Source organism: Acyrthosiphon pisum, chromosome A3 (genome assembly GCF_005508785.2).
Source record: "Acyrthosiphon pisum isolate AL4f chromosome A3, pea_aphid_22Mar2018_4r6ur, whole genome shotgun sequence".
Lineage (NCBI taxonomy): Eukaryota > Metazoa > Arthropoda > Insecta > Hemiptera > Aphididae > Acyrthosiphon > Acyrthosiphon pisum.
In genome coordinates, this window is record NC_042496.1 from 29920106 (window position 1) to 29938324 (window position 18219).

An 18219-nucleotide genomic window follows, 5' to 3' on the forward strand; every position below is an offset into this window, starting at 1 on the left:
TTTAATAATTAAATAATTATATATAATAGTACAGTAAAATAATAAAAATTTTTCAATAAATTTTGTGTATTCTTGTTAATGAGCAAAAAAAAAAAAAAAAAAGGTCTTCCTAGTTTGTGTGTAAAATTGAGGTGGTCCGCGACCTATAAAATATTGTGGAAGTGGTCCGTGGTGGTAAAAAGGTTGGGAAACACTGCTCTAGGATGATGACTAAAAAATCCAATGAATAATTGATACAGGAATATAATATTATCGTCATGTGTATTTAAAGTGTTTTTTTTTTTGTATGGACAGAACCGACAAGAAGTACATCTACAAATATAATATGTAGAATATCTAATTATTACGTATATTAAACATTAATATTTAATCACGATAGGTAATAAATAATAATATTCAATCGATAAACAAAGTTACGTCATCATAATTAAAACAAACGCAAAGGGATGGAGTAAAAAATCAAAATCTGCAGCACCTAACCTATAGGAATTGGAGTTTCGTAATTATTAGTAAGTGTGGTCGACATCAGATTAAAAATGAATAGGATAAATCAGAACACACTATTCGATATAATTTTATCGAAGTCGTAAAATGATATCGTTGTACATATACAGTATATTTGTATTGTAGATATATTGAAAATAATATTTGTTTTTGAATCGAAAATTCTAATCAGAAACTTTTTATACAAATATATTAGTATATGAATTTATGCGTGTTTATTATAATATGAAGTGTATACAACTATACAAGGTGACTTTATTTTATTAGGTTATCAGTAAACCGCAATTTTTCTCAATAATAATGTATGTGTTTTTGAAAAGCCGCAAGTTAATTACAACAGTTATACCTATAGAAGTGTTTAAAGTTTTAAAGTTTAGACAAGGGGAGTAATGCAAGTACACAAATGTCTTTGTGCCACCTCACTCCAATCATCTAAAATTTTAAAACGTAAATGCTTATACTTAAAAGTTATAAATTTAACTAATATATTATTTCTAAGTATAGATACCTAGTTACTGCAGATTTAAAATTCGAATTTAAGGTACCTATATCGAAATCGTCAAAGCAATATAAACGGCTTGGAATTATGAAATTAAAATTATCGTTTCATATGGTAAAAACTTGATGAACGATAATATTAAAAATATAATTTAAAAACAATAACAATTGCGAAAAAAACACGGATTTACCGTGAATAAACCATAAGAATTTTTGCTTAACACCATGATGCTATTCTAAAATAATCGCCCTGTATGCAACACATATGTGACACACTAGACGTCGTCGTCGTCGTCGTTATTAAAATTTATGTTTACGTCAACGGCGGGATGACCAACAGCAAACCGACAGCGACGCCGCCGACACGAGCGAGCGAGTGTGTGTGTGTCCGGCGCGCGCGTGTGGGCAAGTGTGACAAACACCGAAAACCCTTTGTAGAAAGTACGCTCGGTACGAGTGGTCGTCGGACGACAATGTCCAACGGTCAGCTGCGAATGATTATATTATTATTATCTTCGTTGTCTTCGTCGTCGATACCGCCGCAATCGCAGTCGTCGTCGCCGTAACTTTTAGTCGATTCAGCGGCTGCCGTTTTTATTTTATTACCATTTACAACACAATCATCGTACAATAGACGTCCATATTATTATCACGTCGGGATCGAGGGGATAGTGCCAGGGATCCGGCGGTGGGCACGCTGCAGGAATGAAAATCAAACATGCCAGCAACAACATCGGTGAGTGATCGATGCATAATTCCCCTATATATTACCTATAATATAATAATACATAATATACACTACAATTATTGTCACGTAATTTAAAGGATTATATATATATATATAGGTATATTTTTTACTATAAATTATAATATAATATAATTATTACAGACCTATAGTCTATACTCATAACAAAATTATCAACAGGTAAAATTTGTTTACATATGTAGGGGTAATCTCTGTAACTATACTGAACAGATTCTACAAATTGTTCACTTATACAAAACTTAAAGCTATATACAAGTATACAACCCCTGAAAAGTGCGATGGTAACATTATATAAGTAACATAGTAATTTAAGTATTCTAAATTACTCATGCGTACGAAACTTTTATTATAACGGCTATTGATAAGATAAAATAATATAAATATTTATAGGTGTTTTAATTGCCTATCAACCAAACCTAATACATATCAACGCCTCAATATTTTTCCGGGATCAAAACCTCAAGCATGACAGAAAATCTCGTCTCGGGGCTTAGAAACAGACAAGCAACGGGAAGCAATTTAATTTAAGAAATCTAGCTGCAATGGTAAAGCATTGCTGGGTCAGATAATATTTATAAAATTATAATTTTCTTGTCAGGACTTGATTCAATAAATTGCAGGGGCCATGTGCAATCCAACGTAGAGCCCTAGTCTATAATTATTTTAGTGTACCTACTTACCAATGCACCTGTTAATTTTCTAAGATTTTAACTAAAGTTGAGAATTGATTTAAAAAAAATTCTAATAGGTAAGTTGTAGGTACGTCTGTAAGAAGTCCGTTCAATACGAGGTTCAATAGTACCGCAGTATAGTATAATAAACATTTAACACCGTTAATTTATTGAAAACGTTACAATATCGCCTGATCTATGATTTATATTTTTCAAGTACCTATACTTACACGTAGGCACAAAATGTATATACACAGGCGGAAAAATAATTATTGTTACCTATTGAACAAATCGATTTTGAGCATGCATACAGCGGATTAGAACGAATAACAAAATATTAAAGAAAAAACATTATTATGTGAAACCAAATGTAATCAACACTCAGCTCGCAAAATCTAAAATAAAAATATTTTCAAAAATTGTATTTTATATTATGTTTGTTTTACAAGGAAATATGCGAGATATAGTGTCCCTATATGTTTTTGAGGTCAAGTTGCGTAAATCTGGGCCGGATGCTTGTCGATTATCATAATATAATTAAGTATATTAGGTATACAAAATATAGTTGTAGCAGTTGCGGCGTTGTCTGTAGTAGGACCTAACCTATGACCAACGATCGCCGTTTTTCTTTTCGGTTTTCAATTACGACAGCGATTTTATATGTATTCCACGCGCGCCCGTTCCTAATCATTTTGTTTTCGTTTAAAATTTTTCGCGAAAAGACTCGTCCGTCGTGTTCTCAACTTCCACAACGCATAAAATATTGTTATTTTAATGCGTATCGAATAAATGTGTAATTATTATTTGTGCCTATCATACTGTAACGATGCATGCCATAATAGCTCACATAATCCATTATTATTGGTATTACATTATTATATAGATAGGAATATAGCCAATAGGCTATATTATTATAGCCTTATAGTTGTGTGAAACACGCGCGAACCAACGGGGCGAAAATATAATATTGTTCGGTCGTCGTCTGTTGGATTTATCACTCTACAATTTATGCGACATGCGTAAATAAGAATCATTTTTATAATAATTATTATTGTATGTAAACATATCGAGTCTCATGTGCCACACAGAGGTCGTATAATAATATTACATTGCCGTTATGGCAATTACACGGTTCGTAGTAATACAGTAAAATATTATGATTACAATATTACATTAACTGAATCCATATCATTCAACTAAATCCTCGAATGATATTTTGATGTTCGATCAATCAAACGATTAAAATAAAGTGAGTCGTGTTTTCGATGTGTTATTACGACACTGTAGCAGCAGTAGAAATATTGCTACTGGTTTTTTATCGGCCCGTAATCTGTAATAATAATAAAAAATAGTATGTAAGTTATAATATATTATATTTTTATATTTTAATACTTTTCTTAATTACTTTATAAATATTGATAATAATAACATTTAAAAAAAAAATTTGATGATACCGTGTCGGCTCTCGCAAGACGTTAATGGTTAATGAGTCCATATTGGCTCAGAGTGTGTGACCTTGCTGCGTAGATTAAGTGGCAGTATTGCGTCCCATGAGTTTGGTATAGTGATCTCTGCGCTGAGTTCGAACAAAAAAAATGAAAATATCCCTCGACTTTCTATGCAACACCACCTTAAGAAGGCATAGGGGTGGAGCCGATTTGACCACCTTCAATTAAAGAAGGAGGGAGCCGATACGGATAAATCAAAAAAAATACCTAACATAACATATTAATACCAATTAATTTGTATGGTAATAATATGAATAATAAATAATGTGAACAAAATTAAAATTAAGATGGAGTCCAATATTGTGTGGGCGATCGATAATTGGGCCACATTTTAACTACCAGATTTATGTTATTTTGTTATTATTATTATTATTATTATTATTATATTTTATTTGAATTTTATTACTTGAATAATTCTGACCCGGGTATTTGGGCCACAAATGTATAACACAAAAATATACGAGTTCATAAAATAATATATGAAATTGATTCTACATCATTTAATATTGGATAATTCATTACCTTTTGATAAGACACCAGTCGCTTCGAATTAAGTTTCGTGTGCGTTGCTGCAGTGAAAAGCAAATTAATTATAATATATTATTTTATCAAAATCTAAAATGTACTTAAATATAGTGACCCAATTACCGCATACCTTTTTGAAAAAAATATTTATTCTGGGGCCCAATTCCCAGGCACCGAATTTTACTTTTTCTATTTAAAATTATTTCAAATGTACCTTTATTTAATTAAGTATCTTAATGTGCTTAAAACGTTCCTCGACATTTTTTTGTTGTTATAATATTATCCTGTATCCTCATTACCTCCAAATTTTGTGTGTAGGCGTGTAGCCCCCTCTAAAAACAAGTCCACAAAATTGTATCTATGATTAATTTATTCTATAGATTATGTTAAAACCCGCATGTGATTGCCAAGATATAAACATTAGCTTTCCAGCTGTACGAAAAAAATATGGAACATGGTTTAAAATAAACACGTTTGGTATTTGATTGTTTGATTCTTTCTTATGATACGTTGGGTGTTTAGTTATTGGTTTAACAACCCATTAGTAATAAATACCTTTAGTACACCTTTAATAATACGTAATAGGTTTTTTTTACCGAGATTCATCAAATTATTAAATTATAAATATGATAAATTGATTATTATAGAGTTCCATAGCCAGGCGATTACAAACCAAAACCAAAATATTTATTCAGAATCCAATATTATCTATTCCAAAAATGAAATATTTAGATATATTATATGAAAAAAAAAAACAGCCAAACAAAATATTATTTATAAATGACAAACTATTGAAAATCGTGATTGGCAAACATCTAATACAAATTAGTAAAAACAATAGGTACAATAACGTAGAATGTAGATTCTCATCAGTGTTATATTTATAGAGATTAAATAAACTATTATTTAACTCAAATAATTTATAGTTTGCCTGTTTATTTGGAGTTTGAAAAATTGTAATACTTATACTTTATATTACCTACACTAAAATATACACCTAATAATTAATATCAATCATATATGTTTTAGATTTTATCTTGTCATAAGATATAATCATTGTTTTTATTACTTTCTATGTTATACATTATTTAACTGCTTAATATTAAGGTGAGTCTGAAGCTAATATATTTAAGGGAGAAATCAGGATATTTATAAGTGACATATTATTATATTATAATGGAATGAAGACATGGCCGTATTTATGCAATTTGTTGAAAACACTTTATTTTATATAGTTTAACTTCTTGAACAAGCAGACGAACAGAAAAATCAACTGGTGAACGGTTTACTAAAACTAATATTAAGGAATTAAAATTGGTGATTCTGTCTTTATCTAACACTTACAAATTGGCCTATAGATCTTTATGAGATCGACTTTCCCACTATTTTTATTTTTTCTACAAAAATTTAAATATTTCAAATTTTAATTTCTAATTTTCTATAATTTAGGAGATACAAGATCAATAAAATAGAAAAGTCGATCTCAAACATAGACGTGATTTCGAATTCAAATCGTTTTTAGAATTATGATTGCTTTACTAGGTCGATCGATACGTTGAAAATAGAACACATCTAAATTCCTGTGTTGTACGTGTTTACTGTTTACTGTGTTTGATAAAGACAGATCATCACCGCTTTCACGCTTTAATTAAAACACCGCCACCATGGTTATTACTTATCACAGAATATCAAAGGATTACGTATAATAAATATTATTTTTATATTAAGCTAAGTGTAACTGTAATACTATATTAGTATACGAAATGAAAATGACGGGGGTATAATTTATTGTGTGTGCTTATAATGATTAAATATACCGTACAAATATAAATAAGTACTATAGTTACTATGTAACCTACCTATGTCAAGTATAAACTCCATCAATAATCACTAAAATAACTAAAACTTAAGCATAATTATAAGATAAAAGTCAAATTCAATTATTTAATTATAGTTTAAAATTGTATTTCCGTTGAGACATTTAGTATTTACACATTTTGGGATATATTTATAAACAAAACATTTAGACTGTTCTAATTTAATTTGTCTTACAATATATTTGTTATATCTAATAAAATAGAAATGTCCGTACAAACAATTACATAATTCCGTTTACCTAAATACGAATAATGTACGTTATAAGAATTAAATTGAAATTAATTAATAAATTTATAAATTACCCAACAATACCATAATATATTAGGTATTTAATTAGAATGTACATTATTAGTACATTACACATGATTATCTTGAAACAGTTAAAACGACAAAATATTTATAGGTAAATTGTACATAAGTAAAATATATAAGGCCAGCTATAAAAGTTGTGAGACCATTCCCGAAATTTGCTAGTCATCCAAAGCTGATATACGAACTTCCAAAGTTTTGAATTTGGCCAACTCATGGCCGTAAAATATATAGCTAAGGTGTGTGTGTGTGTGTGTGTGTGTGTGTGCAAATTATTTTGCAAATTTTGATGAATACAAATTGAGTAATTTGAGTTTAAAATAAAGTTGAATTTGAGTTTGCGCCGAAAATCCAAAAATAATACGAACGTAGTTCGACAAAATATTTATAATATTAACAGTAGATATCGCCGTTATTTTTTTAATAGGTAGGTACATATATTTTATCAAATATTAAAAAGTAAATTAAATCTTTAATGTAGCATAATATTATCAAATTAAGCACGAATTTCACATGACTGCGTCTACTTGTTGTATTTCGCCATTCTCAAATCTTAATAATAAACTATATAAGTATATTACATAAATATACTTATAAGTTATAACGTATCGACTACTTGTTTTTGAATAAGAATGTTTCAAAATTAAATCTGATATCGAAGTGAATGTTCAAAACTCAAAATATATAATGAAATAATTAAATGTTATCTGGTTTTTTCACCTATTTGTCAATAGGCATATAGTATTACATTATATTATGCAGTTTACACAACGCTGTAAAAACAAAAATCAAATAATAAAAAAATCAAAAACCGATTAACATAGAAATCTTATACCTACGCCTAAAGAAAAGTACATATGGGAGCGGTTTGTCAACATTAATTTTAAGATTACGCCATCGTTATAATGCCTACTGGCCTCGTGAGTCTACTTAGCTATATATATATTGTTATCTAATAATCAAAAAATTAAAATTATTATACCGTTATTTGCTTTCTTATTCTTTTAAAAATCTGAGTTGGATAATTTATAAATATTTTGAAACCTGAATTACGAATTATATTCATATATTACAGAAATTATAGAAATTAAGTATTCAAATATATGGTTAGGCACTTTATTTATTTTTTTTTTAGCTTCCAATCATAGCTCAACAGTTGGGTATTAGATAGAAAAACATGAATGAACAATTTAAAACTTAAGTTGTTTACAAAAAAAAAGTAAATTTAGACACGTTATATATTAATAAATTATAGGCAGTAGATAGAGAAGTAAATTAGGTACCTATATGACTATATTATGTTATATTTATATACTGCAGTTACGATCAGACGATGGAAATGTTCGGGAACTAACACAGTGAGACACCTGTAGAACACCAGTGCCATATTTAGAATTGTGTTGTCATAGGCACACATTTCTTTAGAGCATCCGGGCATCTCTACCTCCCTCTATCGTAGCTAAAACTTTCTTTGGATGATTTTTTCGTACTTTGACCTCAGCCTAAAGATTAATCCTTCACCACAGCATTGAATAATTCTAGACTTGCTCCAACTTGTAATACATGGTCTAAAACCCTAATTCATTTAAACCTACAAGTTACTGATTATACAGCAAGTAATACTCACAGAATTATGCAAACCGTTAACAACCTGGAAATTTAAATGTTCAACTCACCAAACTTATATTTATTTAAGTTGTATTGTAAATTTTTAATTCTTAACTCATAATTACACTCATGTATATATTTTATAATATTATTATTTTATAAATTATTGTATTTAAATAGCATGTATTCACACGAATTCACAAATGATTGTAATAATGATTGTAATACTAATCAATATTCATATTATTATTATCCGTAATAGGACCTCGCCCGTTTAATACCAAATAAATAAATATTCTCCTACACGTGCTACCAAATGTAAGGATTTTTATATATCAATCATAATTTATTGGTTAAAATTATTATTGTTTATTAAAATCTTGATGTCCTGCTGCAGAAATATTGCGTAAACCAAGGACGATGGAGAATGATGATATATTTTATATTATATAATTGATCATCGTCTATACCGTAAAATAATACGCCACATTTGCCTGTGAGACACCCTGTGCATATCATAATTAGGTATTGGGCAGCAGTACCTGTCTGCTGCAGTGGCATATTTACTGTGGGGATGACTGATGACGGTCATAATGGTATTCACTGTATTTATTTTTATATTTATGTTTTATTAATACAATTTTCTAAATAAATAGAGACGTTGTGAACGACAAATATAGTATTTTTCTGGTGGTCATCATCACCTATCACACACCTCCACCCTCCTCACTCACCGCCGAAAAAAAGAAAATAAGAAATACGCGGCTATAGGTATACGTTAGATGAGTTTAATAAAATAAACCTCAAAAACAGTTTGCGTACATCACCGTATTATGAATTAATAATTTAAGGCTGGGCATTAACGAGTTGATAAGTTAATAGTTAAGTTATTTTTAACTTATTAACATAACTTTAACTAGGTAACTCATTTGTATCTACGTTAGCTTAAAATCAACTTATATTATTTTTAATATTCACAATAAGTTCAATAAGTTTCAATTTTCATATTATTCAAATATTATTTATATAAGTTATAAGTTCATAGAATATAAAAAAATTGAGTGCTGTCATGGGACACTCGGTAGAAACGAAGTTTCTTTTCCAACAAAATATTATAGATTACAAATACATTTTAGTGGAACCATTCAAAATAAAAGTAAATATCAATAAGTAAATGTGGAAAATAAATGAAAATGAAAATTATTGTTATTACTATTTAATTATTAGTATATTAATCATATTCAATAATGAAAATTACAGGACTGTGATACCTGAAATATGATAGGTACCTATGTTTGTAATGTAATTTTTTCCAAATATCTTGAAAATACTGCATCGATAGTGGTGTCATCTCTCGTTGTAGATTCTGCTGGATTGTTCATCATATTATGTAAATTGAATGTGTCCACAAGGAAAGTTTTAAAAGTTTCCGATTTCTTACCATTAAAATTTATGTTAAAGTCACCAAATTGTTATAATTTATAAATTATAATAAATATAAATGCATAATATGCAGATCTTATCACGCTGTTTCAAATCCTTGCGTTATGTCCGTTTTCTATTAACTAGTCCATACCAATCGCCACGCACAAAACAAATTTAATCACGGCAAAGGTAAAGCACTAAAATATAGGGATATTATATGCAACAGTCAGATTATTCTACGAAAACGATTTCATGAAATAAAAATGTTTACGCGTCACGCAAGGAGATTATAATATATGTAGGTGTATAAGATGTAACCAAAGGTTTATGTTTTGTGAGGACCGTGGTATAGATTTCAGCGCCTGGTTGTGCACGGAATATCCACGCGCGCGTGATGATATACGCGCTCAGCGCTTTTGAGGATTTCCACTTTTTTGCCCGGCACTATGGGGATTCCCAGTTTGCGGCCCGCTGGACGGAAAAAGGTCGCTTTCCAACGCTTCAACCGCGGTCGAAAACCAAACCTTCGGAGCAGGCGTGACAAAAAATATATTACCTATACGTACAATTCAATACTTATATAATATATTATATTACACTCATTACATATAATATATATTATGAATTCTAATAATTATAAATGCATAATATAATATGTAGTATTGTAGTGTATAGTGATATGTATTATCAATATGCGCAAGATATTTATAATCAATCTATCGCGGACCGTCACTACAACTTACCGCACGCACTTTTTTTTTTGTTCCATCCTACCGATCGACCTAATGCGATAATATTTCAAAAAACTGATCTGAATTCGTTAAAATGTCAATTTGAGATCGGTCAGTCCACATTTTAAGATTTTTGATTTAAATTCCGAATAAATCTCGAATAATCAACGCTTGAACATTCCGGAATTTTAAAATATTCAAGCAATTTTATAGATGTTGGGGGGGGGGGGGTTGGAATTGGGAAAAGCGAACTGGCCAATCTCAAATAGACATATTGACGAATTTCGAAATAAAAAGGTAAGTATCAACAAAAAATGAGTGATATCCCAACAAAAACTTTCCGCAATGCTCCGTGTAAAAAAAACGCCAAGTATAAAAAAACGGATCTAAAAGTTGCGATATAATTTTCTAGCTAAGTATTTGAACTTAGGTATAATTTATGTTAAAATAATCGGCTAAAAAATGTATGGCAGTAAAATCAAGCTAAGTTCAATTTTTAAGCAGATTATTTTAACATAAGTGCTATATCTATAGTTCGGAGACTTATAGCTACCTATAAAATAATATCACAACAACTTTTAGAGCCGTTTTTTTTTTTATACCTTCTCAGCGTTTTTTTTTTGTACTGCACGGAGTGTCTTTGTTGGGATACTTTTATGCATTCGACAACCGTTAGTCCGGCGTCGTGACCCCATGCGGACTAAATCGGTGAGGCATTATAAGAGGTATACTATTACTGAGTATTACAGCATATTATATTGAACCTATACTTATAACAGGCCTACTTAACGGCGGCAGCAGCAATAATATTTTGTAGCGGTTTTCGTTTCTTCCGAGGCGCGCACGGTGTCAAAATCGCGTGGCCGGTCGCAGTTTCCCCCGCACCCTGTCCGACGAAGAGCGACCGACCGTCATATGTAATAAAATAATTTAGTTTTTTTTTTTACACACGCACACTGCGCGCGTACACACAATAACGATAGGAATATAAAATAATAATAATAATAATATATTGTCAGCGGCGGCGGCGGCGGATATAGGTAGTGTATGATCGGTACACGCCGCGCCGTCGCGGTCGGCTGGAGCGTCGTCGCGCCAAGCGCATGCAAGCGACCGCGTCGGCGTCCGACATTCTCGTCCCGAAAACCAGTTCCCCCCGGGTTACCACCACCCAGGTAACCGTCGAACCACGTACAGGCGTATAATTCACTTGTAAAAAACGACCGTGTGTGCTGCAGGTACAACACGCTCGCACGATGCATCATTATTATTATTACTATTATTGTTGTTGTTATTAACCATCATCTCGTCATCATCGCGCAGGTAGTCGTCGTTGTCGTTGTCGTCGTAGTGCGTGCGGTTTTGTTCTGCGCGCGTATTCTCCAGCAGTCTGTCGCGCGTGTGCACAGAAATCACGACGCACCGCGCATTTTTTCGTGCAGCGCGACGACGGTGGCCAGCAAATCTCCCGGTCGGCTTATAGAACCGTATACCAGCAGTGACCATTAATTAATCGCGTGACATATTATACCCAGTTTACATATTACCCTTTACCGCGGTATCGCTATATATACTATACCGCTGTAGCATAGGTACCGCGAAGTCTTCAACACTACACAAACCCATCTTTACGAACACGCCGCACCGCAGCTGAGGTTGACGCGGTAAAACATCATATTATACCTATACTTCGTTTTTCGACCGCGTTAGATATGATTATCTGACCACGAGAATTGCAAAACTAAATACGCTACACCATTTTTACGTCATTATTATTATTATTATTATTACACGCGTCAAATAATGTTTTTTTCGCAGACGACATGGAAAGACAACGGGCCGAGTCGACGTTCACCATCATTTCAAAGGTCAAGAATTCGCCCAACGTGAACACGGCCGTGAAATGGCTTACGTCCAACAAGTTACTCATATTCATCTTACTATCGGTCGTATTCGGAGTGATCTTGGGTGAGTACGTCATGGTTAAACATATTATATACGACAAACAGTTAGAAGTAATAAAATTCTAGTAGTAATTTATTGTTCCAATATTGAAAAGGTACTTCAATTTCAGTAAATATATTAATATTATTCGTATACCTAGACTATTCGTCGATAATTTACTGTGCTTTTTATTTTGTGTGAAAATCTTACCACCTGATCACAGAGTTTTCACATCAATAGTAGGTACAGCACGTCAGCACTTATATACCTATATCAGCTATACCTACATATTATATTATTGTTACTTTTCTGCAGACTTAGTCCAGATTGTGGGAAAAAGTCTAAATTTAGTACAGTTTTTATCACGTGACAACTATATCTACTACCTATAATACATAAAATTATGTATTTTCTTAAATTCCAGTATATATACGTATTTAAACTTGGTAAATAAAATACGTCTATAATCAAGTCATTAGATTTATTGATCAACCTTTAAATTCCACAAAAATATGTATTTTACATAATGTAGGTAGGTACATTTATACTAACTTAACACATTAAACACAATATAATTAATATAATTAATACCTATGTTTTCGATTAGATATATTTTCAATATTCTATAATCTATACTAATTGATTGAAATTAGTACAGTTTGTAATATTACTTGTATTTTATTACATGATTCCTACATAAAATTAAATATATAATTATAATTATTATAATTCAGATAAACTATGAAATCTACGTATTTAAAAATGCAATTTTGCATAATATTATCTACAGCGATAAGGTCTTGTAGTTATTGGATCGAGTGCATTAAACTTACCTTTGCTGAAAGTCGTGAAAGAAACACTATAATAGTTTTAAATTATAGAATATGACGTAGAAGTAGAACCTACAATATGCAGCAATGAAATATTAAAAATTATTAATTCTCACGGAGGAACGAAATTATAAGTACTTCAAACCAACTACCTATATAGACGGGGAAATAGGTATTCTCCAAAATCTTGGTTCAAAACTGTGTTATACTGTTATATAATAGGTATATACAGTCAGTTGTCAGTGGCTTTGAAGTTAGAGGCCTTAAGTTAGGACTCCGAACACTTTTGCATATTATATACACCATACAGCCTAGGGGGTTAAATATAAAGTTGATCGTCTTGGTCCCCCTCCCCATAAATACTCCACTGCCCGTATACAGTACACTCTATATTGAGAAAATCGAAAATGACTTCTCTAAAGTACCATCTTGATCCGATTTGCTAAAAGATAAGATACTATATGTGGACATCAAAGCACTCCTTTTGGTAGAAATGTTGTATATAGGATAAAATAATAAAAAAAAAAACACCTCTGTAAAACCAGTAGCTTCCTCGCTCCGCTCAGAATCTAAAATGAGTTCATACTTTTCTAACATATACGAGATTTCAATCGAATTTAATGCTAGATGACATAGAAATCTATTTCAAGCTTTCTTGGTTAAGTAGGTATATAAAGTTTTATTTTGCATATTTTTGCATATTTAGAGATTTTTGCCTATTTGGCATATTTATGCGGATTTTGGCCAAAATTCGATATAAAATGCAATCATTTATATTTTTGCGCAATGTTTAAAATATATATTATGGGAATTGTTTTAAAATTTTCGAATTTTCGTTTTAAAATTAACGACTAACTGGATTTTTATTTTATTAGATTATTATTTATTAATAGCAGTTTTTAAATTTATTTTTTGGAACTACAATTAAACGAATAAAACATAACTTTAAAAAATATAAACGGATATATTTTCTTGTTATTCCAAAATTTATTATAATTTCTTCTTTTTTTAATCTGATATTTTTAGTGCATATAAATCAATTTTTCTGAACTTTTTAAGGCATATTTCAATGCAAATTTTGCCAATTTTCATACGTAAGTGCATGCTAATTAAGGAAATTTTTAGGGCATAAGTTTACGAGCCCTGGCCCCAGATTATTAGTTATTATTAGGCATTAATTTCACTAATTTAGTATAATGTACTCTAAAATCAATACTTATAACAACTCAATTACTTGTTCTTATCAATTTATTAGATTTATTAAACAAAGGTAATATTGTAAAGTTTATTTATAAATGGAAATAATTTGAGTAAAAAGTATTAAATATTGTGTTTACATTAAGTATTAAATACTTGTATACTAATGGTTTAATTTAACTATATATATTTTAAATGGTAAATTAAAATTACTATCCTTGCGAATATTTTGAATTATCCCTCCAAGAAACAATGAATGGATTCAAGACTTCAAATGTATAATAAATAATATTATAATATACCACTATCCTGTATCGAAAAGAGTGAAGCGAGAAAACTGCTGTATTAATATACCTATATTTATTTATTTATTTATTTATTTATTATTGAGGTCTTGAATTTTTGAACTTTTAATTCTTAAACGTTGCCTGTTATTTTAATATAATATAGTAGATAACTACTATATTCAATAAAAATAAATTGTCTTACCCAAACTGAACATTTATTATTTTTAGAACGATTTATTGTTATTGTTAATAATTAGTTTACTAAACAAAAAAAACATAAAATATATGTATGGGTGTAACGTATTCAAAAGTATTATAGGTCCCTAATATGATTTATATCATAATAATAATAATCATTTAGGTGATATCATTTGCAAAATTGACGTGGGCGCAGAATCACGAACAATACGATTACAGGTACCTACATATTTTTACATTTTTTATTACAACACTAATACTAGTAGTATAGGTACTATCCAAATTCCAAGCTTAAGAAAATGCAAATTTACCAAACCCGTAACCTTGAAATCGCTCAAGGTCAATAGTTCTGTATGTTTTAAAAGAAACAAAGTGTGTTTATTTTTTATTTGATAGTGAGAGTACTCGTAAACTTATATTATTTATACATAGCTTGTAAAAGACAACATATTTTTATATAAAAAATTTTGAGTGAATAATTGATATTGTTTTTGTAATATTTTTGCTTTTCAAAAAATCAAATTTGAACACTAAATATTAATTTGAAATATTTTTTAGTTTAAATAAAAACTTAAATAACATGCTCAAGTAACTTGAGAAACATTTGTATCACTCATAATGGTAGGTATACATGTGTGCTTCGTTCATCATAACTCTTTATAAGTATTTAGTAGGTACACTTAACAGTACCTATTAAACTTCTAAGTTCAATATAGTATTACAATATTAATTTGAATGAAGTTGAGGGGGGAGAATACGACATTTTATCGGAAAAAATAACTAGACAATAAGAATTATGAATATAATATTGAATTTTATTGGTTTCTAAAAAAAAGGAATAAGTATCATTATTTATTGTCACATTTATTAATTATCTATAAGTTAGAACCGTGTAGTAAATATTTAGGATTATTTATATTACCACGTAAAAGTGTATAACGCCTAGTTAATCATCGTTCTTGATCGTGATTAGTGAATTTTTTTTTAATAAACCGATTAATTTGCTGCAAGAGAACTATGAAGTTAAGTGTTATAAAACGTTAAAGCTGACGAAAACTAAAAATGTAGGCAATAAAAAATATTTTTTTGTAAAGTTTAGGAGATCATAAATGTATTACGCAAGAGCCTACTAAGTGCGATACTTTTTGAAAGGTTAAAAAAAATCTGATTAGTTTTGCGCTTATAAAGTCATTGAATATGCATATTTGTATCATTGAATTAAGTTCAAAATGAGCATAATTCATTGATTATACTCTATATATTTTTACGAAAACACCCCCGCAGGGTACCTATCGATGTTTAATATTGTAATATAGATATGTATTAGTGCTTTGTATCCGTAAGTACGGTCGTACGAATAAACAAACCAATAGTAAGATTAACACTTTAACATAATACTTGTCGGTTTTTTATATCATCTGCTGTAAATTTCCTACGATATGGTAAAAGTTGTAATAACTAGTTATGTACAAATTAGAGTTGTTATCATTTTAGCAAAATTACTAATTAATCAGTAATATAAAAATAAAGATGAATAATACTTATTAACTAGTAAGTACGAATTTTTTTTATCAAAATTATAGATCCAACCAATTAAAATATTATATTGATCTATGTTTATTGAAATCATTTTTTTCCGGCTATTATTTTTTTGCCATTATTCCATAATTAGGTTTCATTATACATCATTTTATCAACAATTAAATTTCAAAGGCACTATTTTTTATGAATCATATAACTTATACGTCATTATTATTTATAAATACCTACAATTTTAAAAACACAACATTAATTATTATATAATTTCTGAATGACATGATACAACATGTTAAATTTATTTTACGTCCATAACAATAATATGATATATTTTAGAACAGATATTGAATTCTAAGATGGTTTCTATTCTATATACCTTAAAATCTCAAAATAAATAAATTTATTAAAATGTATACAGTGCTGTTTATGATTTTATCAATAGGTATATAATATTATATTTCATTGTATTTGATTTCAGGATTGATATTAAGACCGCTGAACCTTAGCAGTGATACTATTACTCTAATTTCATATCCTGGTGACCTTTTCTTGAGGACTTTAAAGTTGATGGTGTTACCATTCATCATATCATGCTTAATTATAGGTAAGCATAATTTTTTTTTTATTTATATAACAATACTCAATAATAACTCAATGTAACAGCTAAATACAATTTACAAGTAATTAGTAGATATTGAGTTATGGGTAACTGATAATTCAAAATCACATTTAAAACTGAACTGAATTAATATTGACTGTAAATGTCAAAATATAATAATTTCACTAAAGAAAATAAAACTGAACTGGAATCGTTTACAGTTTGATCAACTTTATTGACAATTTCTAAACCATTATGTATATTTTTTTTATCAAAATAATAATACCTAAATTATATTTATAATTATACATTTAGATGATTTCAAAGTCCTTTAAAACAGCGGAGAACTTTAATAGGTGAAGTTTGGAATCTATTAATTAGTGAATAAATCTATCATGTTTTATGTGGATATAAAATTTATATATTTAAAATATATAATGAGAAATACAATTAAGTATTACCTACAATATATTTTTAACTCGTATTAATAACACATTTATAACAGTAGAGCAAAAATTCAATTGGATTAATTTTACCTAGAAAACACATATAATGTCATAATATATTTTTGAATTAGGTAATATTTGTATAGATTTTATAATATTATTAGTCTATTCAAATATTGGTACTCTAATCCACCAATTTAAACTTGAAACACTTATAATTAACTACTCGTTCGATGTTCAATTTTTAGGCGTAGAAAAAAACTAGCTTCAAAAATGTAGAATAATATTATATAATTGATAATATAAATTAAATAGGTATTTAAATTAGTTAAACTCTATCAAGCCATAATTCAAAAAGTTAAAACAATAAAATACATTAAAAAATTATGGTAATTAAAAAAATTATAAGTGTCTTACACTTATACATTTAAAGAAATCCCTGTGACCTGTATAGCTGATCTATGAAAATTAGCTTTCGAGAATGTTGTAAGTGTGATAAACGAACATTAGATTGGCAACCAGCTCATAATGAATTAAGGGGATTGGAAGCGGCGATTTTCTGTCTTTGTCTAACACACGTGCAACAAAGGATTATAGACGTGTTCTATTTCCAACGTACCGATTAATCTAGTGAAGCGATAAGAATTCTAAAAATAGATTTGAATTTGTCGTCAAGTCTTCTTGAGATCGACTTTCCCACATTTTTGATTTTTTGATTTAAACTTCTCCAAAAATTGAAATATATACATTTTTTAATTTC

The 18219-nt window shown here is 29.3% G+C and overlaps 1 protein-coding gene across 2 annotated transcripts in view; it reads left to right on the top strand.

The window, feature by feature from the left end:
- The first annotated feature begins 1471 nt into the window (after positions 1 to 1471).
- The window catches only part of LOC100165752 (excitatory amino acid transporter), a 29746-nt gene continuing 12998 nt past the window's right edge, over positions 1472 to 18219 (top strand). Inside the window, exons 1-3 of one of the 2 annotated variants that reach the window (XM_008187418.3) lie at positions 1472 to 1738; positions 12242 to 12391; positions 16894 to 17019. In XM_008187418.3, the coding sequence (XP_008185640.1) occupies positions 1708 to 1738; positions 12242 to 12391; positions 16894 to 17019 (307 nt within the window). In that variant the 5' untranslated portion in view covers positions 1472 to 1707. Of the gene's footprint in view, positions 1739 to 11689; positions 12088 to 12241; positions 12392 to 16893; positions 17020 to 18219 lie in introns of those variants that run through there. The other variant, XM_001945473.5, reaches the window with a different exon arrangement.